This window comes from Peromyscus maniculatus, chromosome 12, assembly GCF_049852395.1.
Source record: "Peromyscus maniculatus bairdii isolate BWxNUB_F1_BW_parent chromosome 12, HU_Pman_BW_mat_3.1, whole genome shotgun sequence".
Taxonomy (NCBI): domain Eukaryota; kingdom Metazoa; phylum Chordata; class Mammalia; order Rodentia; family Cricetidae; genus Peromyscus; species Peromyscus maniculatus.
The window spans coordinates 16,050,888-16,078,690 of record NC_134863.1 but is presented as its reverse complement, the minus strand read 5'-3'; the positions used below and the strand labels follow the sequence as shown (position 1 = coordinate 16,078,690).

Genomic DNA, 27,803 nt, shown 5'->3' with positions numbered 1-27,803 from the left:
CACTCACTATAGCAGAAGCAGTAAACACACGCACAAAGGATAGACCCAGGAAGAAAATCCACCAGAAAGCAAACACAGACCAGCAGGGCCGTGAAGGCCTGTGAGGGAGAGGGCATAGTGAAGGTGGACTACAGTCCAGCCTAAGGAATAATCGTGTTAAAAATAGCACTCAAAAAGGTGGCTTAATAACACACGAGATAAAGTAAGCAAGTTCTGCTCAAGCTTTACTTGTATATTTTAGGTAAAGCATCTACATAGAGCATACTTTTTCTTTGATTAAAAAAAAACCTTGAAAATCTTTAATCTATATTACTTGATTTCCTTATAATTCTGCTTGTAAGTAGAAAAATAGGTAATGCCCTCTTAAATAAAAAAAAAATACCATTCTGTCTTGAAGCCATTAAAATTAATGATGGGAAAGACAACATGAATGTGAACTTGCAAAAATTCAAAAGGATCCAAGGACAGGTTCATTTTCCTCTGGCTCAAGGAAAATGTTTGGAGTATACAAGCATAGTTAACTCATTCCCTATACACAACTCCAGCTGAGAGCCAACCACAATGGTTAACTCACAGTCAACCAAAACTGGCCAGGATCAACTTCCCCAGAGATTGTTTGACCACGGACCTAAGCTTCCATTACTGACAACACAGATGCATCCTGGATTATTTGTGAAGATAACTGGCTTGGTAAAGTTGGGTGTACATAGATATTCCAGAATCAAACCCTACGAAGTTCAACACATGTGAATTCATCATTTGTTTGTATTGACTTTGAAACATTACCTTGCTATATAAGCCCAGGCTGGCCTGAAACACAATTCTTCCTCAGCCTCCTAAGAGCTGGGATTATAGGGATACACACACACACACACACACACACACACACACACACACACACACACACACTTAGTAGTGTAAATGTGAAAATAGGAAGAGACTGGTTGTGGATGCTGTTAACCAGGAGCATGGCAAGTATAAAGCCCTGGGTTTTATTCCTGGCACCTTGAAAAAAAGAAGATAAGTGAGGAGGAGGAGGAGGAGGAGGAGGGGGGGGGGGAACAATGTTCTCAAGGAATTACCAGAATAGCTCTAACAGCACCAGACTCACTGTCCATGGGAATTTATAAGTAAAGATTTCCAAAGCCTGCCCTGCTCGTCTAAATTCCCAGCCAGAGGCTGAATCAGAACAAAAAGCTAATAGGCAAAGTCTGGTATTCACTTTTAGCAAATCATATTGATCAAATTCAAAAAATTTCAAAGAACCCACCAGTCTGGCTACACCCCCCCCCACCTACCCACACACAAACCCACACTCACACACACATCTACAAATACAAACATATAAAGAAGAGAACATCACCAAGCCAGCCACCACCTTACTGCTGCCCATCAGCCAGGACCACTATCTACCAATCAGTTGGGGCCCACTGACCTAAAAGGAAGAGGGTGAAGGTGAGAAGAACAGCATCCTAGGCCTTCTCATATAATTTCATGCATCAAATGTCTTTGTAACAACACCCTAAGGAAATGCACGTGGTTTAGAATGGGCTGGAGCTCTTGCTGGTCAGTCTGTTCAAGATCCCACAACAGGCCCCACTACCACCGTCTCGGGCTCAGCAGTGTAGACCTGCTTCTGTATCACTCTCCTCTTCCGCATCATATTCATGGGCAGAGGCAAAGGAGACCTCTGGGCCACCTTTCATCCAAACTCTGGTCAAGGCCAGGTGCCAGTTTCTGTAAGCTCAAAAAGGACGGTGGCCATGGCTGTGGACCTGAGCTCATTATGCCTAAAAATGTGTAAGATGGGCAAAGAGGAAAGTGATTTTTCAGCCAGCATACACCTATATTGTTTTAAAATTCTTTTCAAAAAAGGTGAATTTGCTTATGTAATCCGTTTCAGACAGGAATTAGGGGACAGGGTTTCTTCCCTTTTACTACTAATTCTGAGCCTAGTTCACAAAACTGTGTTCACTTTACCCTTGGAAATGCCCATCTCTTTCCAGAGCTTTGCTGACCAGCTCTATGTGGTATGCTGCCCCACCCCACCACCACCCCTGCTCTGGCTCTGTCCATCCCCGACTGCCCCTTTGTGCAACATTTTCTTAGAGTACAGGAAGAAGGACCCTAAAACTAAATGGTAAGGGGAAAGATTGTGTTTGAATATGAAAATTTTAACAGTGTTGGATAAAAAAACTATATTTTGCAGTGGAGACATTGAATAGACACAGAACATATAAGCATCTGGCCTGAGTAAATGCAAACAGAGAAGAGACAATCAAAGACTAGCAACTGCTCCACACCGGACAAGGAGGAGCAAGCTGCCGGTTCAGAACACAGTCGGGCCTAGTCAAAGGTGGTTTCCAGGAGATCATGGAAAGATCAAAACAAAATGTCACATAGAAGGCCAGGTAAGTGCCCGGGGAGCTTGGGAAGCTACCACAAAGCGTAGGACTATGTGCATGTGGTTTGCCCCCTCCATGTGTGGTACAAGCTTGTGTGTGTGTGTGTGTGTTGTGTGTGTGTGTCTTACATCTACTCTATCTTTTTATCCATCACCATTGCTTCACTATATATGTGACCTTTTTCTTACATACATTTAAAAAAAAAAACAAAAGCCTACCAATTAAAAGAATAGAAAGACCTAAAATGTATGATGTCTAATTTCCTGGAAAAAAAAAAAAAAGACCTGTTAAAAGATATTCTAAAATACCTTAAAAAAGATATTCTGTCCTCTCCTCCAAGTGATGAGCAACACTGTGTGCCTGCTCATGCACTGACTGGAAGGAGAATTTACAGACTATGACATTAACTCGGAGCAAAGCCCAAAGGTTGAACACTTGGATTGTCAGACTGAGGAGGCCAAGTTCGGAGGCTACAGCACCTGTAGTGTTATGTGTCTACCTACTGAGTGTATTCATTTTACTCATTTTCCTGAACCAGGAAAGAACAAATGAATACATGGACTGTGAGGGGCCAGTACAAACTTTACAGCCAGGAAAGTTCAATTCATTCTAGCCAAAAAAAAAAAAAAAAAAAAAAAAAAAAAAAAAAAGGCACACCAAATCTCCTATTTGTGTTCAGATTCATCTTTCCATAAAAATGTGAATTCTCAAGACAAGAATACTTCTTTGCACTAAATATTTTTTTTTGCTTTTGTACGGAAGTTTATGCAGCATATATCAAATATGTAGAGAGCCAAGTTAAACTCCAGCAGCACCTGTTCTTGCCTGATAGGGCATGCAAGCCCTTACTCTGCATCAGAGAGCCTTACAGCTTAATAGAGGGCTAAGAGGAGCCAAGTGCACCCCACAAACAATCAACATGGGGGAGGGGCCATGGCCAGGAGGAAAGGCTTCTGGCTGAGAGTTCTGTCAGAACCAGGGTTATCTACAGACACCTCTTGGGGTCTCAGTCTCCCCATTTCCAAAGAGGGTCAGGAATTAATTCCTTCAGTGAGTGCTTGATGTGCTCTAATTGAGAAATCTGGCCCCAGGCTTGGATTCAATGACCACCCAAGTCCCTTTCAGCCTTGAGGATCTTGCAGTAGTCATTCTTAGTAGACAGTCTTCTGGCTCTGAGCTGAAAATCTGGCTGGAAATATAAACAGACTTCTACATAAAACACACATTTACCAGCTATGATTTGGAATTGGCAAGATGAGGTTTTACCAGAAAGAAGAAGGAAAAAGTAGAAAACCGTTCCCAGGGATCACCCTGCATCAGCTGCACTGAGCTCTATCTAAAGGTGCTGATGTACAGCCAGAGCAAGGTCGTCACTCTCACATCCGACTCACTCCTGCCCGAGAGGAGGGCACGGGCATCATTTTTAAGTTACCAAGAAGCTCAGATGAAGAGCTTCAAAAACAACACCGTCTCCCTCCCAGATCTGTCCTTTTCCATTTGGCAAACATTGCTTTATTTTTTCTCAACCTCCCTTCTGTTTTCGAGAACATGAGCCAGCATGGCGACAGGCTTCTTGTTTATTTCCTTCCTCTTCAAAAACAAAGCCATGGCTTGAGTACACCCAGCAAAGTCCACAGAGAAAGAGACTGTTTGTAATTTCCATGAAAGCCCCGTGAACAGGACAAGGACTCCACTTTCACTGATTGTATTTGGCTCAGTACTGGCAGTCCTAGCCAGGGCAATTAGACAAGACAAAGAATTAAAAGGGGTGAGTCCAAACTAAAAAAAGGAGTAAGACGGACTGTGCCTGTTTTCAGACACAGTGAACACACACGGACAAAACCAAGACTCTAGAAAACATAATTCAGTAAAATTGCATGATATAAAGTCAACATATAAAGGTAAGTAGGTTATTTATGTTAACAGTCAACTCTGAAAAAGAAATCAAGAAAGGAGTCACATTCATAGTAACTACAAAAACAAATAAATTGAAGTACAATTTTTTAACAGTATGAAAGATGTTCACAGTGAAACTATGCAACACTGATAAAAGCAAAGCAAGGAGCAATTAGTGTAAAGTCCTATGTTCATGGATTGGATGGTTTTTAAATGGAACCCATGGACAAAACTCCATTGTTACTGCGATTAGTAGCTTCACATAGTACCTATCATAACTTTATTACTATCATTGCTATTATTTGCTTTACACAATATCAGTAGGAATATCAAAATATCATCTAGCTATTTCAATTAGCACCTTGAGACACCTTAGTACATTATGATCTTTTTAAGGCGGTGTGGTTACACTTCTTTCCAAAGGACAGCTAGGACCTGGTGTGACTGCCCAAAGTCACTAACTTAGAACCTACTTCTCAACTACTTTTCAAACAGCAGACATTCAGCCAATCCTTGGAGCAGAAATATTCAAAATATAGCACAATAGATTTAATAACAATCCAGGAAAGAAAACAGAAGGGAATTTTAAAATTATGTCCATTGACCAACACATAAAGAAGTGTTCCAATAGAAAACAACAGTATATAAAAAGCAGGCAAGACTATTTCATTAAAACATGAATAAACCTCGTGAAGATATACTCCATGAGAATCCATCTGGCTTATAAAGCCTTTTCTCCTTTAAGCCTTTGTTTGGTGGTACTGTCTTGAGGAGGTGTCACTGACCAAGGTCACTCTCGAAAGCCACCCTGTGCCTGCTTCCCCTAGTACACACCCACCAGAATGCACAATGCTTGTGCTCTGTTGACTTGCAAGTTCCACAGCGCACAAACTGCTTGCCTTTCGTGTCACGGGATTTCAAGTGCTCAGATCATATCTACCTTGGAACAAAGATTGTCTGGGAAACAACGGAGTAATTTCTACTTTGCTCTCCCAACCTAAACTTCAAGAGAAGGGACAAGAGACCAGACCCTACACTCTTCCATCACATTCCTCGTGGAACACGGTGAACGCATACGAAGGCAGACCAAATAACAGAACAAACCACAAAACAGTCACCAACATCAACTCAGTGTCTCTGGTCTGTGGTATAACTCATAGGTTTCTGATGCTTGACTGTGTATAGGTAAACACCAAACACCATTCCATCTCATCTGAAAAATCACTTTCTCTAAGACAAATTCTTGATTTGTATCTTCTCCATATCTACATTAACATCACCTTATCTAAGAACGGCAATCTTTATAATTTTATAATTTTTCTGCCCTGACACGCTATCTTCAGCCTTAAGTGGGGGTGCTGGTCACAAGCCACCTTTGGTCAGAGCAAAAATCTCTTTCTCCAGCAAGAATCTACACTTCTCCATGTAGCTGCAGTTAGTTACTTTGTGACCTGTATTCTCCAGAACATAATACTCACATATCACTGATATAAACCTATAACAATCACCTTCGAGCACCTAGAAGAAAAGGACCTGCGGCATCTTACTATTGCTTTTGTGAAAACAATGTTGCTGCCAGTGAGGGCCCACGTTGAACAAGCAGAGCCTTAAATATCACTCTTCCTCATATAGAATACAAAGCTTAAGGACAGAGAAGAAAGATATTTTTTTAAGGCCTGGCTTTATGCCAAAAACTGTAGACTTCTCAAACAGCATTTCTTTAAAAGAAAATCACCTTTGGTTTTAAAATGAAATTAGTGGGTAATATTTTTCCATGGCTTCAGAGTGTAAGCCAGTATGGTAACTCCTTGTAAGTTGCAAAGTCCTCTATAGACTCTGGGTAAAGCTCATCAACAGAACAACGGTCACTGAATTCCCAGGCATCCTCAAATGTCTTAACAAACCCAACTTCTGCCACTGCTCTTACCTGGACTTTGAAAGCACCTTCATCCAGTGGTGGAGGAGGAGGGAAGTGTCCAGAGCCAGGTGGAAGGGTACCGGGATCATCTAAAGGTGGAGGTGGGGGTGGGAAAAAGTCACCTACGGAAAGGAAATACACACGAAACGTTAACAGGCAGGCCGTTTCATAGTCCTCTTTAAAAATACACCTGCTGGCAATTTACTGTGCTTGTTTTAGACCAATTTGTGTGCCTTATATAGAAATTTGCCTTTCTTAGATAACTTTGGTTTAATTAATAGCCTTCGCTTTCATAGGGCAAAAGGCCTATGAAATTTCATATTTCAAAATGGCATAACAGTTAGTCTAGTGGGGTCAAGTACATTAGGCGAGTTGGGGGGGGGTACTAGGGATACTGAAATGTATTAGACTTTAACTGGCCTTAATAAAATCCTATTCAAGCAGAGGAAGAAAAGACTTGTATAGATGTAAGGATAAGAAGAAGTTCAAGCATGAGGAAGACAAACTTTTGGAAGTTAACTAAAATAAAGCTTACGTACAGGCAGGGCAAAGGAGGCTGTATTATCGCCCCCTTGAACAGTATGACCTGGACCACAAGCCCGCTCCAGGCAGTAAGGCCGGTGAATACCAGCATACAAGTCATGTTGAATAAAATCAACTACAACACAGTGAAACCATAGGACTCCACACAACAGCAGGGGTAAGAGAAGCTAACTAGGTGATAAACGATTGCGTGATTCACACCCAGGAAGAAATGTAGCTTTCACTGTGTACACTAATGACCACAGGACAGATGAGCGGACACTTGACCACAAGGCAGATGATGCAGATATCTGAGTACAATACACTCAAGATATAAGAAGGTCCCCAACCTCTTCAGCCGACAAGAATGCATGAGAACAAAGGTATGTGCCCACTGATGTCTGAGGCAAACATCCAAAGCTGTATGGCATGGTATAAAATATTTTAAATGGGTTTAAAACAAATTTAGTTGGGAAAAAAAGACACCAGATTTTTGTTTTTGTTTTACCATTTTAAAAAGCATTTTTGTTCTCCCTTGGAAAATGCAGTTTTGATGCTCCATTTTGAAGTATTCTTTACATGTAAGTGGCTGTTCTCGAATTTCAGCTATAGGAAGCAGTCTCCATAGCCAAATTAGTCACTTTTGGATAATATCAAAGTGTCACAACGTGGCTATCTGGGGGGAAAGTCAGTCTAGGAATGGAAAGAGGAGTCCTGTGAAGGATGGCAAATTAAAGGGGCTCTGAAACATCTGGTCTCCACTGCCTTTAAAACCAAGTGAAATACTCCAAGGGACAGCTCCCAGCAGCCAGGTCTAAACCCTGCCATACTCAGTGGCTGAGGACACTGGCCCCAGGGCCATGCAGCCTGGGAGGCTGTCCCTCTGTGGCTGGCAGTGGGTTGATTTTCCTATCTCCCTCCCAGTCGTGCACTCACTCTCTATCAAAACACTTCTCAAACCTCACAGTTCATCAGGGCCTCTGAGAGGTGTTGTGAAATGCAGACTGCGGGGTAACACTCCCACAGGTACTGACTTGGTAGCTCTTGGGGAGGAGGACCACAGTCTGTATTTCTAAAAGAGCCAAGGTAATTCCAGGGGCATCAGCTCTTGGCCCATACTTCAAGTTTCACTGCATTCTGCAAAGTACCCTTTACTCCTGCAAAGAACCCCAAGATTCAAAGGTTCCAAAACTTCTGCCACTTACTGTATTTCCTACATCTCTGACTCTCTCTTGAGGAACAATTTTCTAAACATCCTTATTATTTTAGAGTTACAACTCAGAAACCTCTAACACCTCCACCATCCATTGGCCACGCACTGGAATCTCCAAGGAAGCCACCTAAGACCACATGTGTCCACTTACACGTATCTCATGAATTTGGTTCAGGGAGAACCCTTAGGATTGGACAGAATGTATGGCACCAGTGTTTCTTTAAAACTCAGGGGACTCAACTTGCAGCTAGAACTGAGAGAGTCTGGTGTGGTTGTACACCTCGTAAAAAATATCCACTGACTATTTAGGAAAATGAATCATCACAAAAACCTCTTCTACCTTACATGAGAATGGATAAGGTTTTACACGATGAACCATGACTAGGTCATTCCCATCGTAAGTTTAGACTCTAGTGTTCTCTCTGGTCCTGTCTTCCAACCTCTTTAAAGCATATTCTGAGCACCTTCGAATCCAACCTAAATTATCAGACCATCTGACACTATCAAAGCTGGCAGAGTTCTTGGCATGTTTATCATAAAGGGCGAATGAAAGGCAAACAAACAGACCAAAATGTCACAGAAAATTAATTAAAAAAATAAAGGTTCAAAAAATAATAATAAAGGTTCAGCCCTCTGTCTCTGAGGCCCCTCGCTTACCCCATCTCTCTAAAAAAAACCTGAAATATAGAGGTACACAGGCTGGTGGTAACCCTAGAAGGATTAAAGGGATAGAAAAACCGATTTTTAAAAAGAGAAACAATGTAAAAACAACAAAGATCCTGGAGGGGGGATGCACTGCAGGGGGAATGCACTGGAGGGGCAATGCCCTGGAGGGGGGGGGATGCTCTGGAGAGGGAATGCACTGGAGGGGTAATGCACTGGAGGGGGGATGCACTGGAGGGAGAATGCACTGGAGGGAGGTGCACTGGATGGGGGATGCTCTGGAGGGGGATGCACTGGAGAGATTGTGGACAGACACGAACCTGTGAGCACCAGGTATATGCAGAACCTAGGCCATTACCAAAGGTTTAGCTGAGCAGTGCTATTCAGACCATCAGAAAGGGCTGTGACATGGCAGGCCAAGAGAAAAACCAAGGATTTGTCTCATTCCAGGAACCACTCTGAGTCTTCTCAACCTGTAGCCTCCTCTGTCCTAAATAAAAGTATCAACTTCTACTAGAGATGAAGCTTTTCCACATGCTTTTTTCAGACACGGGTAGGTTGCCAAACTCATGGATCCAGACACTCCTATGAGAATCTCAGTCTTCCTCCTCTCCCTCCCTCTTCTTTGGGACTCTAAGGGTGAGCATGTGCCCCTCCTCCCTCAGCTCCCTATGTGGAACACTCACTGTACTTCCTGGATCTCAGTCCTAGAAAGAAGTACCCATGGGAGCTCTTTCCTGGGGCTCTTGTTTCAGACGTACACAGTGTCTGCTTTCTGGGTTGGACTGGTCAGTGGTTGCTGGAGCATTCTTCTCCACTCCAAAGACCAGAACACAGCATACTTTTTGGAGCTCAGCAAGTGTGGGGACTCCTGAAATGAAGTGATGTGGCAAGGAGGTAGGAAGAGAAAGTATGCACATCACCCACAGACCCACAGAAAGACTGGGTCCCCACACTGCCCTTCCTAAGCAGTGTCTGGATTCCTGCTCACTGAGTGTACAACTCCTCTGAGGACCATCTGGGGAAGTGCTCACGATCAACAGAAATCATGGGCATCCCTGGTTGTCTGTCTTCATCATCACGAAAACAGTAACAATACCTCTCCCAGGGACACAACCTCCACTGTGAGTAAGAAAATTGTGACATCAACTGCAGTGCTGTAAGTGGCCATCGAGGCAACCTTCCCTTTGGGCTCTTAGATATACGTGAGAAGACACTGGAACTAATCTTTGATTCTTTTTCCATCTTTGTTTTCTTCTGTTAAACTAAATAAATTACTAATTCTGGTGGTACTTAGATCTCCAACAGTGTAAACAATGTTATTTTTAGGAAAATACTAAGGTTAAAATTACTAATGAAAAACAAGTCTGAGGTGACAAATTTGCTAATTACCCTGTTTCGCATCTACTTTCACATATGGATGTATCAGAAATTCACATTTGATATGATTATGTAAGTTCCTATAACTACCACCCATCAATTACAAACATCATATATATAAGTGTAAAAATACAAATGAAACATACATCTTACAGATGTAAAGATACTCATGAAAGTATTCATGAGCATATAAAGAGCCATGTGTGCTCCTAGCAGGAACAGAAGTAATAGTAGCTACAACATTCCGTTAAAATTCATTGCAAAGGGTATCAAATCCATAATCATATTTACAGGCTTTAATTCAGGGACATCCACACTCAATAACTGATGCTGTGACAAAGTAAAAAAAGAAGCATGCAACAAGGCATGGTTTGAATCTTCATCATGATGCAATATAGAGAAAACTCATCCATATACCACTGCATGCAAAGGAACTGCATGAAACTGCACACTGGAAAGCAGGAGAGCCATCATGCTGATGGTGCTCATCGACTTCCATCATCCATTTATTCACTCTGTCCTCTGTGCACCAGGCATTACTCTAGACCAGTGGTTCTCAACCTTCCTAATATGCTGCAACACTCGAATATGGTTCCTCACATAGTGGTGAATCCCAACCGTAACATTATTTTCTTTGCTACTTCAGAACTGTACTTTTACTACGATTATGAATTGTAATATAAATATCTGGTATACAGGATATCTGATATGCCACCCCTGAGAAAGGGTCATTGGACCCCAGCTTGAGAACCACTGCTCTAGACTCTAGAGTTCAAATGGAAAATGTTGCCCCTATAGAATTTACACTATATCAGGAAAAGAGGGATGATTAAGAAAGAAACAGCTAATACGAGCTGAATGTCAAGTGGCGATGAAAATGCTGAAGAAATACAGCATGGAAGGGAATTGGTAGGATGGTGGTAGGAGGTCGCAGTTTTAAAGAACAGAATTGAGAAATGCCTCACCAAAGTGGCATTTGGGCAAAAACTTAAATGGAGTAAGGGAGTGAGTCACAGAATGTCTGGGGGCAGGATAGGAAGAACGTGTACATATTACCGAGTGGAGAGAGGAGCAGGCTCCTCAGAGCCTTACAGCATGGCTCTGCTTTTCAACAGGGCTACACGTAAAGAGAGCTCGCCTACAGCTTAGGGCATAACAAATGTTGTTCTGTATGCCCCTCCTTTTGACTTAATTCTATACAATAAATAGGAATGGTAACCTTGAAGAATCAGAAGGAAGATACTTTGAAATGAATCGCAGAATCTACTCAAACCCTGGTTTCATTTTAATGCATCACTATATTTACCCAAGCTAAAATTCAGTGTGCTGTCATCTTTCCAAATAACTTAGCTCGAAATGCTCTTTGAGATTCTCAAATTAAAAGCAAGAAGACTTATTATCTTTAAAGAGGATGACATCTCTCCACTTTTAGATTGGGTCGTCTCCCTCCATATTTAGCTAATACTGAATTTCTGGACGTCACTGTCTTCCACAGCCCTCTTGTTTAAATTAAGATAAATTCTCTGTACAGAGGTGAACACCAGCGTGCTATATCTAACTGAGCATACTCTACTTCTCTATCACATAGCAGTTTCAATTTGATGAAAAAGATTCATTTTTCTCAGTTGAAAACATGGAATGGATTTCACAAAATATAAGAAGTGAAGGAGAATTTGGTTCTGAAAAGTGGAGTAGAACCGAATGCACTATTGAATTCATCAAGTGTCACTTCTCTGATAAAGGCATAGTAATTGCTATCCAAACAACAAACCGCATCCATATATTTTGACTTTCAAATATGGGCAATAAAAATAAGCAGGACAATGGGTTGAACTTGATGGATTAGTCTTCTATCAGTTTGTGAGACACCTTCAGCCCCAATACTAAAATGGGAAATTCTCAGCATGAAGAAAACTGAAATAAAAATTTAAAAGTCATGGTATGGGAAAAGATTCACTCAACATCAAAAGAGTAGAGGGAGGGGATCTTAATTTACAGCTCAGAAAAGAAGCTGCCAAGTGAATACTAGTATGCTGGAAGGGTCTCCCCAAACTACCCGATACTCCTAGACACAGGCCATCCCCAGTAGTGCCCATCCGAAGCAGAAGGTTCCCCTTTCTTCAAAGGCAGCCATAGAGTCTGGGGGGGGGGTCTCAACACAATGCATTGGGTAACTGAACCCCTTTTACCGCTGTTGATTCTGACTGTGGATGAGCATCCCCATCACCAATGTACTGAGAACCCCACAGTACAAATTCGGCTCTGAGTTGAACTACCTGTCTATTGGTTTTCCCTACTAGACTAGGAAGGAGATGGCTGAAGGTCTGCTTCCTGTTCTATGAAGAATTTATCATCAGATTACTACTATTTACCAAGTATGTGCTCTCTATGCTGCATGTAGAGATTAGCAACTATATATTACATATAAACCCAAATGAACTGTGAGTAAACACAGGTATTTCTGCTAGAGTCATGTTTTGTCCTTTCCAATTACTGATGTAAGATACAGCAAAACAATCTGGCATCTCAGCTGTTAACACCCATTATGCAGGATACACAGACAAAGATCTTCCCTTAAGCATTCAGGAGGGTGGAACCTGGCAGGGAATTAGCATAGGGAGAATATCAAGGTCAAGGTCAGCAAGCAAGGCAACAGCTACCCAAAACACTGGCCATGGTCCTACAGGTCCCCCTTTTACTAAAAAACATGGGTAGCAAACTTCTGCCCTCTGGGGTTCTCCCATTGTGCTGTAAGCCTGTATTTAAGACCTCCTTCCTCCTTCAATAAACGGCATTCAGCATTAAATAAATAAATGAATAAATAAATAAATAAATAAATAAATAAATAAATAAATAAATAAATAGAAGGCAACTTCAAAAAAAAAAAAAAACCATCCCATAGGTGAAGAGGCAGAGCAAGCGACCAGTAGACAGAAAGTAACCATGGAGAGTAAGAGAGAGTCAGGAGGATGGATAGAGAGACACACAGGAAGTGGAAAAGGAGGGACATTTGAGTTTGAGGAGGTTTTGAGATTGTACACTGGCTGAGGAAGAAGGTCAGCTGGGTGCTTTCTCTACCTCTCCAAGCTAGCAGGCTTTCACCCCAGCATCTGGTTCCTGAGTCTTTTTGTTTGTTTGTTTGTTTGTTTGTTTCAGAGCCGAGGACCAAACCCAGGGCCTTGCACTTGCTAGGCAAGCACTCTACAACTGAGCTAAATCTCCAACCCTGCTCCAGAGTCTTTATTGGTAAAATCAAACGATTGAGCCGGGCAGTGGTGGCGCATGCCTTTAATCCCAGCGCTCTGGAGGCAGAGGCAGGCGGATCTCTGTGAGTTCAAGGCCAGCCTGGTCTACAAAGCGAGTTCCAGGAAAGGCACAAAGCTACACAGAAAAACTCTGTCTCGAAAAATAAAAAATAAATAAATAAATAAATAAATAAAAAAATAAATAAATAAATAAATAAATGAATGAATGAATGAATGAATGAATAAATATACAGCAAAACTACCTATCAGACTATCAGCGGATGAGAGGTTTTCTGTGGCCCTGGCAGCCCAGGCAGGGAATGGTGCCAGTCTCAAAGGACCTCTCAAGTTTTGTTTTGCTGCTGCTGTTGCTGTTGCTGTACTTCTTCCAGGTTGTTTACAACTTAAATTACCATGCGTCTGTCTGCCAAGTGTAATGACTGAGTCCTGAACCCGAAATTAACATCTGGTCTAGGGGGATTTCAACATCCAGACAGGTTGCAACTATCTTCATGGACACAGGATTTTTCTTCACTAACCAAAGATCTGAGAATAGACGTTCACAAAATCTCTATCAGTAGGCATCCAGAAAGTCCTACAAATCCTCAAGGCATTTCTGGGATTAAGAGTCTCATCCTCTAAAGTAGAGATGGCAATGGAACAGGAAGTAGGAAATGGAGGTGAGACAGAATTCCCAAACACCTGAGCTAGGGATGTAGAAACAATCTGACCTTTACATTTTATTATTTATTTTTTATTTTAAACTTTACTGTACAAAAGGGTAGCCAATAAAACCATCACCATACATCAAGATTGACCAGACCCAGACTATGCAGTTGAATGAAGTTCTATGCACTTCGAGTTGGCATGCAAAGTGGAAGCTGTAGATTTCACACTAGAGCTTACACTTTCACTAACTCAGTATATGTTACACACTTACCCACCACGGAAAATGAAAACTCCATGACAGAGTTAGAACTAGGAAAGCAGCTTTATGCCCCCCTGTATAACCACTCCTGCCACTGGCCCACCTTCAGTTCTTCCTCGTCCTGATATTTAGCTTTGCCTTTCTATTTATCCCACTGCACCCACATGCACCTTTGTTTACATGCTGTGCTAGTTGGGGTTTCTGCCAGCTTGACATGAGCCAGAGTTACCTGGGGAATGGGAACGTCAATTGAACAAAATGTGTCCATGGGATTTGCCTAATAGGCATGTCTGCAGAAGAATTTCTTCATTCATGATTGATTTGAGGCAGGGGGTGGGCCCACTGTGGGTGATGCTGTTCCTGGGCAGGTTGTCATGGGGTATATAAGAAAGCAACCTCAGAGAACAAGGAGGAATAAGACCATAAGTAGCACTCCTCTATGGCCCCTGGGTCAGTTCCGCCTCCAGGTTCCATCCTTGCTTGAGGCCCTGACTGCCTTCAGCGATGGACTTTAATGGAGAGGTATAAGATGAAATCAATTCTTTCTTTCCCAAGGTGCTTTTGATCATGATGTTTTATCAAAGCAACAGAAATCTAACTAATACATTTATGCATATATTATTGGTTTGGTTCTAAGAACAGGAATACATTAATGATGAAATAAGCATTGGAATCTACCACATGAAATATAAGGAACCACTCTAGAATTCTTAAACCAGAATCTTTGCATTGGAGAGCAAAAAAAAAAAAAAAAGAAAAAAGAAAAAAAAAAAGGATTTTGCAAAGCATCCTGGGAGATTCTGATGTGTATTCTGAGTTAAGCAGCATTGATAATCATGACCAACTGTCTGAGGTTACAAATAGGAAGGAAATGTTAAATGAAACACAATTCTCAATAGAATTGAGACTAAAAAAACACCTATTAGGATGGCAAATGATGAAGTCCGAACAAGTTCTACATGTTATTAAGTTCTATATGTTCATTACTTGCTTTGGGTAGATTTATTCTAATCACACAAGTTGCAAATATTTGAGTAACTAAGTAACTAAGAGTCTTTGACGTGAGTTTTTTAATGTTTCTGTAAAGTCTGCAATTGTTTCAGAATAACAAGCTAAAATTCACTTCTACATTATAAAGAAAAATAAGTGATAGAACGAACCCAATCATTTGATGCTACAGATGGAGGATTTCTGTGCCAGTTTGATGAATAGCCAAAGAGTATAGAATATGTACTCTGACCCAAACTCTCCTTACGTCAAAGCTGACTTTTAAAATGGTCCATGGTGGATTTGGGGTGAGGAACTGAAATTTCTAGGGGAAAAATAAAGAACCGAACCTTCTTACAACTCCCAAAGGCTGAAGAAGACCATTGGAGGGGGTCCCCAGTAGATGCTTAGGAACATGGGAAAGATCTTCAACAAAATGCAGCCTGAACGCAGCATGGATAGGCTGGTTAGCCACGCCCCACAACCAGAGGCACAGAAATCCCACAAAGCTCCATGCTGGTGGTCGTTCCTCTGCTTCAGGAAAATCCAGACATAAATGGCTACAGGGGCAGGAGCCTTCTGCAGTTCTCCAGTCTTCATCCCTTATTCACTTCAAGCTCTTCTTGCTGAGACATTCTTGTTACTATTTATATAAAATGATGCCAACCATTACCCACTCGCCTTCAACCCTGCCATTTATTTCATCAAGCCTGAAGCTTAGCAAATGCATAAATGCTATAAAAATAATCAAATAGAGACACTCATTTCATTTCAAGGTGGTTGTTTTTTGGCATGCATTTCCCCCCACAGGAATACTGGAGCTGACAGGTACTTGCTCTAAAAATTTACTTCACCACCTGCTAGCTGAAATATTGCTTCCATGGATTTATATTGTATTAAAAGGTCACTGGCTGTTTAAGTCTTAAACAGTTTTAATCATTCTAAAAGTCTCTTAACAGTAAGAAAAGGAAGCTCAGAACAAACAGCAGCAGGGACTCTAATTAAAAGGGCCAATTCATCTAATTTTATTTGGGGTTAATTATTCAGGATTCACTCTTTGATGTGTAAGGAATAGCAATTAGTAATTTTAGTGATTTGAGAATCATTGGAGGTGTAATCAGTTAAAATGAGTGAGTGTTTACAACACAAGATGGTGAATTAGTCTCTCTCAGCTGGAGAACAGGAACATTAGACTCTGGGAGATGAAGGCAAAGCCTTTCCAACCCTAGTAAGAACAGTCACTTCAAAAATCAAACACATGGCAGCAACCATCTAGCACCATTTCTCTGAGCCACACTAAGCCGCAGAAGGTTCCAGAAACCGCCTTTAACCAGGTCTCTTTTGTACACTCTCCCCAACCATTTTCCTCTGACTGCCGTGTTGCCACCATGGTAACCATAATGTGCACCATAAAAAAGAAACTCTAAATGTGTACGCCATTTACAAACAACACAGACTGGTTGTTCTCTTGGAGTTCATTGATCCTGTTCCATATTTCTGATCACTGGATCGGCTGAGCATCCCTGACTAAATTTATACCCCAATACTCAAAACCTGACTCAGATATGCTAGCCACAGACCTGCTGACCTCATTCTCTGTCCTCTACTTTTTTGTTTCTTTCTGCTCAATTTTTCCCGACCACAGTCCAAAAATGCCTAATTTTTTTTTGTTCCAGCCATCTGCTCTGAATACAAGAAAGCCACATTAAATTGCATTCAACATTCTTCTTAATTTATTCACTATTCTTCATCTCTACTGCCACACACACATTATACTTAATGCACAGTTACCTCATATTTAGACTAAAGAAATGATCTGAATGGTTTCCATTCTTCCCAAGCCAGTACTTTCCAAAGCACTAGCTATATATTGCCAAGTCAAAGTCTCCCAACGATGTCCTTAAGCATAACCAAAACAACGCTAAAACAGAGGGGCAAAGTAGGAGGACTCTACTTCCAGATTTCACAACTTTGCACGAAACTATAGGAATAAAATCAAGGTGGTTCTGGCAAAAGCAAAAATATATCCTCCAATGGATAGAATGGACAGTTCAAACACAAGCTCTCAGACTTGTGGCTCATAGATCCTATGGTAATCCAGCTAGAGTCTGGGGAAAGACGAGAAACATGTGAAAAGCCTTGTTTGGGGTTCCCCAAGGTTTGACAAAATCACATTCTGGATAGAAGGAATCCTGTAGCTAGATGAACCATCTTTAAGAATACAGAGGAAACTGACAAGCTCGGTGGGTTATGGTCCCACCACCCCAACTACACTGACCAGTTAGCTTCTTTTAGATGTGAGCAGTTTCTCTGGAAGTCGTAAGTTCCATGCAAATTTCCTTTGGTTGATACATGTTAATGTATATTCATAGATACATGATAACCTTACATGTGTATATAAATGGAAATGTCCAAATCAGGGTAGGAACCAGTTCCATCTCTCAAACCTAAACACTTCCTATGTGTGGAGAACCTCTGGACCCAATCATTTCGAAATACAACAGAGAAAACTGTAGACTTTAAGGCAATTGTGCTGTAAAGCACTAAAGCTGTCTTCATCTTAACTATACTTTGATGACCCTGACCTATCAGCTCTCCCTCTCACCAGGACCCTTCCAATTCTCGAGTGACCCCATCTCACAGTCTTCTTCTAGGAGACTCATTTATTTTAGTTGTTACAAATGACTAAGAACATGGATTTGCCTTCTTGTATTTCTTTGCTGAGCATAACTTCTAATCATATTGCTACAAAAGATGTGGGTTCATTTTTTATATAACTGTTTATGCATTCTGCCCCACCCCCATTCCCATTCATCCACTGACAGACTCCTGGTTGAGCCTGGTCGGTTATTGTTGAATATGCTAGAATAAGCATATGAGTACAGCTGTCTCCTTGATCTAATGATTTCATTACCTTTGGTTATATCATCACTAATGAGATCTCTGGGCCACTTTTTAGTTTAAGGAAATCACAACATGGTCTTGCTCAGTGGGTGTATGAATTTGCACTCCCACCAACACTATGCAAAAGTTACACTTTGCCATATCCTCACCACCATCCATTACTGCTCATCTGTAATAGCCATTTTAATAGGGCACAAGATTGCTCATTGTTTTGATTTGTATTTCCCTAGTGATAAGAAATATTGAAAATTTTTCTGTATATTTGTTGACCATTTGCTCATCTTCTTTTGAGAAATATTTAGTCATTTTGTTTTTAGTTGGTTATTCCTATCTTTCTCTTGAGATCAATCTCTTCCCCTCATTTTTTCTGGGTGTCTAGCTCTTCACTTCATTGATTGTTCTTTCTTGTGCAGCCTTTGATTTTGGGATTATCTCATCTTCTCAGTCTTATTTCTGTTGCCTCTGCCTTCAGGGTTTTATTAAGAATTAAAAAAAAAACTTTGCTTAGACTAATGTGTTGAGTTGTTTCTCATATGTTTTCTCTAGTAGTTTCACAGTTTTAAATTACATATTTAGGTCCTTGACATACTTTCCTCAGCACCATTTACTGAAGACAATGTCTTTCCTCCAATAGATGCTCTTCTTGATTGTGACAAGAATCAGTAGGCTATCCACATACAGAGTAACTGATGGGCTCCCTCTTCCATTCCCTTGGTCTATACATTAGCTTTCTGTTGGTACCCCTGCTGTTGGGTCTCCGCAGCTTGGTAGTAAGTTTTGATGCCAGGCAGTCTATGCCTCCTACTTTGATTATTCTTTAGGGCTGTTTCAGCTAATTTGGATATTTGTTGTTAACATAAATTTTAGTATTTTCTTCTGTTCTAGCTTTTTAAGATTGTCATTTGTATTTTGATGGGAATTATACTAAATTTGAAGACCACTAAGTTGACACGGTCATTGACAATATTAATTTTCCAATCTATAAATCGACAATTTTCCCATTTTGTAAGTCCTTATGAGTTTCTTTAATTAATGTTTTATGACTTTCATTGTACAGATCATACATTTTCTTGCCTAAATATTTTCTTAGTTGCTTTTAAATTTAAATACTGAGTAGGATGGCTTCTTCCTTTACTCAGCCCATTGCCACTCTGGTGATCTTCACAATTGTGTCTTTTTGCTTCCAGACCCAAAGGTCTTGCTCATTCATACCTTTCTAGCAGGAAAACCTAATCACCAGTTTTTGTTTAATTTTTGTTGTTTGTTTCATGTAGAAGCCCAAGTTTTTCATGAACATGCAGACCACCTGCAATCCTAGACAGATATCCTTAGCTACCCCCTAGACTTTCTCCACCTACTACTCTCTACAACACATCTACAGCATGTAACATGGACGCTGGATGAGAAATAAGGAGGCATTCACCCCACTGCACCGTGTCATCTTTGACAACAGCTCACATATAAGCTTCATATTCTATTCCAAATGGTTTATACAACTGAAATAAAAAAACGAGTTGAAAAATGTTTGCTGAGTGTGGACATGCATTTTTTTTTTCCAAGTTGAGTCTCAGTCACCTAAGTTAGTCCTTAGAGAAACAACTTGAAAAAAGTGCATGGCTACTAACCTAAAAATCTGTGGGAATGTGTGGGGGAGGGAGGGACACAGAGACAAGACACGAAGAGGAGAAGGCAGAGGGTAAGATGTGTAAGAGGATGCTAGTGCTTGATTCTATGAAAAGCCTCATCTGAGAATTCAGAACTGCCACCCAAGAGTGTGCAGTCACAGGCTTTTCCTGAGATCACGTTTACACACCCATGCTTTCCCCATATAAGACTTTCCAAACCAACCTGACCTAGCTTCCTTGCTTGTTGTTTTCTTATGAGAATGCAACTCAATGTTCTATCCGGAAGGAGAAGATGTAGATGAGAGAGAGAAGAAATGTGAAAACTAAACAAAAGATCCAATAGAAGTAGTCCTGACACATCTCTACAAAAGCAGTTCCCTTGCCTCCCCAGTATGTGAGGACCTGGACACGGAACAGAAGCAGCCCCGCAAAGTCATGTGCAAGCCACTTACTAGCTGCAGGAACTTGAGTAAATCATGAATGTCGAGGTCTAAACTCCTTTGCAAAATAAGAATAACAGTGCATGCCTTAGATACTACTTAGGGTTGTAGTGCTTTTAAAACTTGGGTGTTATAGATAAATATATATATTACTATGAGGGAATTTTTATGTAACTTAATGATCAGTCCTTTCTTCACAAATATTTAGAAACACAAGTATAAAAACATAATGAAATATGCTAAGCTCAATATGGATGACCCTTAGTCTACTATGGTTCCATAGACTCTAGGGCAAAGTTGAAGAGATAGAAAAGAAAAAAAAAATGTGTGAGGAGAGGCAGCTAGACAAAATCCTCACTGCTCATAGCTTGGTTCTCCTCAGAATGTCCACATCACAAAACTGTTAGAGAAAACAGCCAACCTTGCATTCCCCTGGGCTTGGGTAAGTATGACCAGGCAACTCGTTTTTCTTACACAGTTTGTGAGATGTAACAAGGAAACATGACATACACATAGAACAGCGCTGCCCTCAAAATCAAATAAACCAGCCAAACCAAGACCCAAACCAAATCTGGTGACCAAACAGACATCCCCCAATGTCCTTTGTAAACCCTAAACTACATCTGTCACCCCATGTTGCTCTATAAAGCATAACCCAACATCTAAACATGGTCAAGTTTTGCATCCAGTAGAAACTTTAAAAGAAGTCCAAGATCTATTGAACATTTATCATCCAATTATCGAGATGGAATAAAGACTTCAAGAGTTAAGAAATGCCCTGAAGAAGCAAGTTTTGTCCTTAGGGAGTCACTCCTTACATTTCATTCATTTCACCTTCCTCACTCAAACTCTGAGGTCCTGTGATGGGAAACAATTCCAAACAGCAACATCGGATGACGTATTCTGGCACCAAAGTTCAGGCACCTTGCTATTTTAGCAGACTTGTTCCACCAGCCCAAAGACATCATTTAGCTGAGTGAGGAATTCCTTCCTTCCTTTTACTTCATTTGGCCAGCAGCCTCGAAAGGTTTATCATTCTTTAGCACAGTAGATTTATTGCACCCCTGTTTTCTTCCAACAGTAGCTGCAGTTCTCCAAGTCTCAAGTTCAGTGAGCTCAGCCTTGGCATTCAAGGGTGTCCCTGTGTCTCCTCCTTAAGAGCATTTGTCCCAGGTCCATTTGCCAAGGACATGGTAGCAGTTCCCTTCCCGGCACTTAAGTCTGCAAATACTACAGGGCTTCTTGCAAAAAGATTCACCTTATCAGTTGAGTCTGTATGTAAGTCCATCTGCCACTTCCTCAGCTTAATGAGCACTATGCAACATTATAAACCTACCAAATAATCAGGTTAGAAGGAAATTAGAACAGAATAAGAAAGTTCAACAGCCTAAGGTTCACAAACAATTTCTAAATGGACAAATGCCCACTTTCTACTTTTACAAATAAAGCTTTATTGGAACACAGCCACAAGCACTCAATTACTTATTATCTATGGTGATTTTCTCATTCCAATGTCAAAACTGAGTAGAGAAAATATCACACACCCCTAAAAGCCTATATACAGTGGCTGTTAGGACTTACAGAAAAGCTTGCTGATCTTGATTTTGTTCAGAAACTCATTTTATACAAAAGAAAATTTAGATTCATTAAAAATACACTGATTATCAAAAAGTCAAAAACATTTTCAAAGCAAGATATCTAAAGTTGAATCTGACATTCTGCACAAACACTAGTTCTGCCTGGTGTCTGTCAGGGAATTTTATGTCCCTTTCAGATGGAATTGTGTTGAGGTAACTGTTTTGAGCTATAGTAGAACTTGTGAAATCCCTTTTCCAAAAAGGAGAAGTATGCAAACAAATCATTTCGATGTATGCTGTCTCCATTTTTTGCTACAGAGAATTACCACACACTTCATAGTTAAAAATAATGTAGGTTTCTGATGTTATTGCTTTATGAACAAAAGTCTATCTTGCATACCAGGGTATTAAAATCAAAGTATTGTATCTAGAGAACTGCTTTACTCTATGGAATTTCTGCTGGGGAGCTATTGTTTGTGTCACCATACCCAGCTTCTAGAAGTGGCCCACATTCCTCGGTATATGGTCCTCTCCCTCCATCTTCACAGCCAGCAAACACCCACTGGACCTTCTCTCACGGTGTATCACTCTAAACACCTCTTCCTTGTTGTACCTCACTGACTTGGAAGGACATTCCTGTGAACACTGGGCTCACCCGGACTGCTTAGCCACCTGAACTCCCTTTCAATTACGAATTCCTATTTGCCACGCGATGAACCTAGTCACAGGTCGGGACCTGGCATCCTCCAACCAAACATTCCTGCCACAGAGGCCACGCAGGAGGAGGCTGCACACAGTGTGACAGGCTGGAGAGGAACAATTCCTCAGTGCAGTGTGAGTGTCCTCCAGCTCACAGAACTGCCTCAGAAATCCTTCCTATTTTAGTATATTTTGCTAAATTTCAATATTACTTAAACATTCTATTTCGTCCATCACACATTGTTCTTCTCTTTGTGTGTCTATAATCTTGCTACCAAATTTAGGGAAAATCCATGTTAGATGTTAAGCTGAGGAATACATTTCAGGAAGCAAACTTAGATTTTCAGCTAAGGCAGTTCTTGACTCTACCTGTGGGCTGTGTTTCTTTAGACCACTGCATCAATTTAAAAAGAATAAACTTCAAAATAATTTTTTGAGGCTGCCTCAAGAGTATGAATGGTCCATACCAGAGCCAAGGATCAGAGTGTTACTTTGTGGCTTTTAAGCAGAAGATAATGAACGAAAGATGGGCAGAACGGTACCCAGCAAGTACATGAATGACGAAAAATCACTGTAACTGTATTACGTCTCCAGACATGCACACAGCTGATACCGGGAGATGCAGAGACGTGAGCCTGTGCTAGTGTTAGGATACAGCTGGAAATACTAACTGTCTGGTTGGAAAAACTATAAAGAGTTTCACAGAAACAGTGGCAATAGCATAGCAATAGAGTGTAACTCCCTTTGTTAAGGTCCTGACGCTTGACAGTGAAAAGGAACTGGAAAAGTAGCTGGCCTGAGAGAGTCAAGAGTACCAAATATCTGGAAGGATTTAAAATGGGGCTGGGAGGCTACTCACGAGAATACTGTGATGCAGATTACAGCTCTTTAAGTGCAAGAAACTTGTTTAATAGCTTTTAAAGAGCCTTTCAACACCAATGGTTTATGACTCCATGACTCAAAACACTAAGGCCAATTAACAGCAAAGAGACTCAGACTTGTTTTCAACCCCAGTAGCCAGAAAATAGCCCCTGATGTTATGGCAGAGCAGTTAGCTCAACTGTAAGAAGGCACTCATTGAGCGTTATACATAAAACATAATTCTCTAGGGCAAGATCGGGCAAATGGCAACCAGTAATGCACACTGCCAATGACTGACTCCAGCATGCCCAAACCTCACAGCCATATTGAAAATGAAGCTCCCAGTAGTTTTCTCCAGCATGATGTCCTGCCTACCACCAGCAATCCTTTTCCACAAACACCTCAATTGTCTGGGGAGAGTAAAGAGGACTTGGGACCTCTGGAAATCCCCCAGGACTCCCTGGACTGGCTTCATGGAAACAAGCTTAGCCGTCATGCTTCGTGGTTACAGAAAGGTTTGGTGGGTAGAAAGGCATGAAGACAGGTGAGTACTGGCTGACCTGGCCAACAGCAAAGGAGCTGGAGGTAATGCAACAATACACCTGAAATGAAGGTGTACACATTCCCATCCTGCAAAAGACCAAATTACCAAGATGGAAAATTCCCACCGTGAGCAACTAGACTTACCCAGAAGAGAAAAACAAGCTAGGCAGTCACAGGAGCCATATCCTCCTCCTAAGAAAACACACACATTCCCACGCAGGACTCCTTCCTTCTGAATAGAGCTAAAGGTGCAGGAAATAGTTTGATAGAGACATTATATTACCTAGACAAACCTGAACTGGATTATCTGTTTGCTTATTAGATTATGGCTTTAGGTTCATTGTTCCGTGCTAAGAGCTCTTGACATGAGCCTACACACACATTCTTGGGAACGAAGGCTTTTGTGGTTGTGTTTTATGGTACTTAGGCTCTTGAAAAGACTTGTGAAAGCAGTCACGCCAGAGGATTAAATCCAGTCTCTGGGGCCACCTCATTAGGAGGGTCCAGTTTATTTCACACAGCCTTAAATAGGACATGTGATCTTTTTGCACCCAACATCAACTTATTCCCTGTGGAATTTCTCATAGTAACCCCCCACCCACTGATCTTAGTCACAACCTAGACACCAGATCCTAGGTGCCAATGAATGGGAATCAAAGCCAAGAGCTCTGGAAATAAAATTCCACTAAGTTTCACTTCTTGTCTGTCCTGAAAAGGGAAAATACTCCCCGGCATTTCTGTCAAAACTTCAGGCAAAGATGTTCTTATAAAAATAAATACCAGAACATATCAACCACACCTTCTGATTCCATGTAATAACAAACAAACAAAAATCATGGCATTCAATTACATTCTACTTTGCTGACCTTTTTATTTTAATAGTAAAGTTTTTGGTTTTCAGCCTCAGGTTGGGGTTGAGCTAGAAGACAGTATAGAATTCAAAGGTTCTGATCACAAGTGCCCTAACTTTGAAGAGTTCAGAGCAGCAGTTTATCCCAAGCCAGCAGGAGTATGAACACGAGAAGAACACATTTCTAGAAACAGCATTCCTGACAATGAACTGAAACACCTGTGCCCTTTGTTTCTCTGATATTTTAGGTTGAGCTGTGGGGCACTCTTAATCCTCTCAGTTATAAAACAGATCTAAGTGTTGATCTTTCTGTGTGTCAGTGACACACTGATACCACAGATTTTTTTTTCCATTTGTGTGGGTGATCAGTGAAACTGAAGCATCTCAATGTTTTATTGATTATCAATAAAGCAAATATTGACTGAACTAAACTTAGAGAAAGCAGGAAGACACAGCTCAACTACTTCCCCCTCCCCTGAACTGCCCTTTATGAAGTCATTTCTACCAACACTGGACAATACAACCTTTTGAAACACTGGAATGTTCTAAACAGCCCAGGCATTTGCTGAGTGAGGTATTCATCACCTGAAACACAAAGAGTGGGTGAAACTAATTCTTAAACTGTCCTTCATCTTAATTAATATAAATTAAGTATAAATTAAAATTCAAAAGCATGTGACTAGTAACTACCATATTGGGGGTCAGGGATTTATCCCTACTACGTACACAGAATGATTCATTCTATTTCCCAAGAGTCACAATTAATGTTAGAAAAGTATGAAATCCAACTTTCTCTTTCCAAATTTCAATGTCAAATAGAATATAGAAGAAAAGGCCAAGACATGAGCATATTCATGACTTTCTTTTCATTTCAATAAAGCTGTACTAACAGGGAAAATCATCAGGCCTTACTTTCTCTCAAAACCTTAATTCAGACATCTTGCTCAAGGCAAGTGACAGGTGGGAACTAAAACAGCGCCACCCACAGTACACAGGGAAACACTGTTTAAACAGCAATGCTACGGAAGGCCCCAAGTGCCGGGCTGGCCCTGTCGTGGACGTTTCATGAAGAGATTCTGATAAGCAACCGGCCCAAAGGCTGGACTGGCTTCTCAGGAGAGTTTACTACAGACCAGACAATGGGTGAACGCACTTCACAGACCCCATTCCCGATCAGCAGAGGTGCTGAGCAGCGATGTTTTGACTTTTGCACGGACAGGGCCATGCAGTACACTGAGGGACCACCAAGGACGCAAGCACTCAGTACAATGAGGCAGAGCAGAAAGGCGAGTCCTCTTTACTAGGGAAGAAACTGCGGAGAAGGCCGGGAAATACCAACTGAAAGGGGAGGAGCTACACAGGAATGGCAGGTAAGAGAGGAACAGACAGGAAGCCCACAGTGAGCGAGCCAGCAGGAGTTAGTGAGTAAACCTAAGAGACACAGACAAGTCATTTGAAAATTACTTTCGGTCTTCACCCTTCACCAATAGATCAATAAATTAAAAACGAAGTGAATTTGAGTCTACTTGCAAATTACAATGAAATCAAGACATTGCAAACACAAAGGAAACACTAATATATATGCACATATTATACACAGTACTCATACATGCTAACGGAATCTTTCTCTCCCCCTCCCCACACTGACTCAAAAAGAATCCATATCTGAGGTAAAAGAACAAGTTAGGGACAGCAATGGAGCTGGAGAAAAAATCCCAAACAAGGCACTAAGTAGCTTTGTTACATCACTTCAAGTCTATATTTCACTTCGCCCATCTGAACAATGAGAATGCTGACATTAATAATACTTATTCCAAAGTTGCTTTAAGGAAATATAAGATGCAATGTTTATAAAGAACCTGCACAGAGCCAACTATACATACCAAGTACGTAATTGTTTTATGAATATTGAAAAGTTGCCTTATTAGTAATTGAAGAAAAAGCATCCTCATAAAATTAGCAGATTAAGATTACTATGAGCATATGGTTAGAAAAGCTTATTATGTACTACTAATAGAATTATAAATTGTTGACTTGGGTGTAAGAACGTAGAAAAATGAATCCAATTACCTTAAAATGTATCATATTACTTGATAATGCCACATATGAAAATCCTTTGGAAATACTGGGTGGAAAAGAATAATTATAATAGATGGAAAGAGAAGGCTATAGACCCAAAGACTTTAATAACAAGAAACCAAAAACAACCTAAATTTACAAGTCAAAACACTGCTCACACAGCTTTTCAAATTCTGTCCATAACACTTGCATGTCATGTTTTAGACTAAACATATAGAAAGCTACTGACAGTGAAGAGCATAGCTATTTAAACCTGACACACACAAACAAATGTAAATGGTGCATTAAAAAGGCTTCAGAATGTTATATGGTTCTTTTTAATTAAAGGATGAAATAGGTAAAACTAACACAAACTCTAATAAACCCCGACCCTAGCTTATTTGTGGGAAGCAAACCAGTCCGAGGAACTGGCAAATTCCTGGATTTGCTCAATTTGGAGAAACAATCATCGACCTGTACATTATGATATATGAATTATTCTACATGTAAGGTTATCACGTTTAAAGGAGTCATAACAATTTGTTCATTATTCTAAAAACAGAGCGTATCATATTTACTGCTAATTCTATTTGAGAGGATGGTGGCTGAACTACTTAAGGCACAAGCTGATCTTGGCACATGTTGGCACTGTCACGAGTCACTAGCCTGAGGCCTCGGTATCATCCTCTGAGACATGGCTGAGCCCCACAGGGAGCTGACACTATCTTTGGGTCGTGTTGCTACAACTCTTTCCATACAGAAGGAAGATGTGCCTCTGAAAATCCCATGTCCCCATTTACTTCATCGTCTAGTGTCCTCCTAATGCTGCTCTGGTGCACGGTCCTTGTTTTCTGGCCATCTCAGCACACTTTGCATCAGGTCCTTATGAGAATGAACCCTCTCCATCTGTGGAGGTCTCAGGTACCTCTAGTCCTACAATGGGGTAGTCACAACTGAATCCCCCAACTCCTGGTGGAGTTCCAGCAGGAAAGGGGAGTCTTACACAGATGGACATTTCTTACCCCAGATTGCTACCTCACATCAAGTTCATCCACCAAAGAGGATCTACTGCTGGAACAGTTTCAGACA

General features: G+C 40.9%; 1 protein-coding gene across 16 annotated transcripts in view; it reads right to left on the bottom strand.

Moving 5' to 3' along the window:
• Positions 1-27,803, bottom strand: part of Lpp (LIM domain containing preferred translocation partner in lipoma) — a 602,788-nt gene that overhangs the window by 316,953 nt on the left and 258,032 nt on the right. For all 16 annotated transcript variants that reach the window (XM_042259107.2, XM_076548645.1, XM_076548644.1 and 13 more), the window contains one exon: positions 6,229-6,341. In XM_042259107.2, the coding sequence (XP_042115041.1) occupies positions 6,229-6,341 (113 nt within the window). The remainder of the gene's footprint in view (positions 1-6,228; positions 6,342-27,803) is intronic.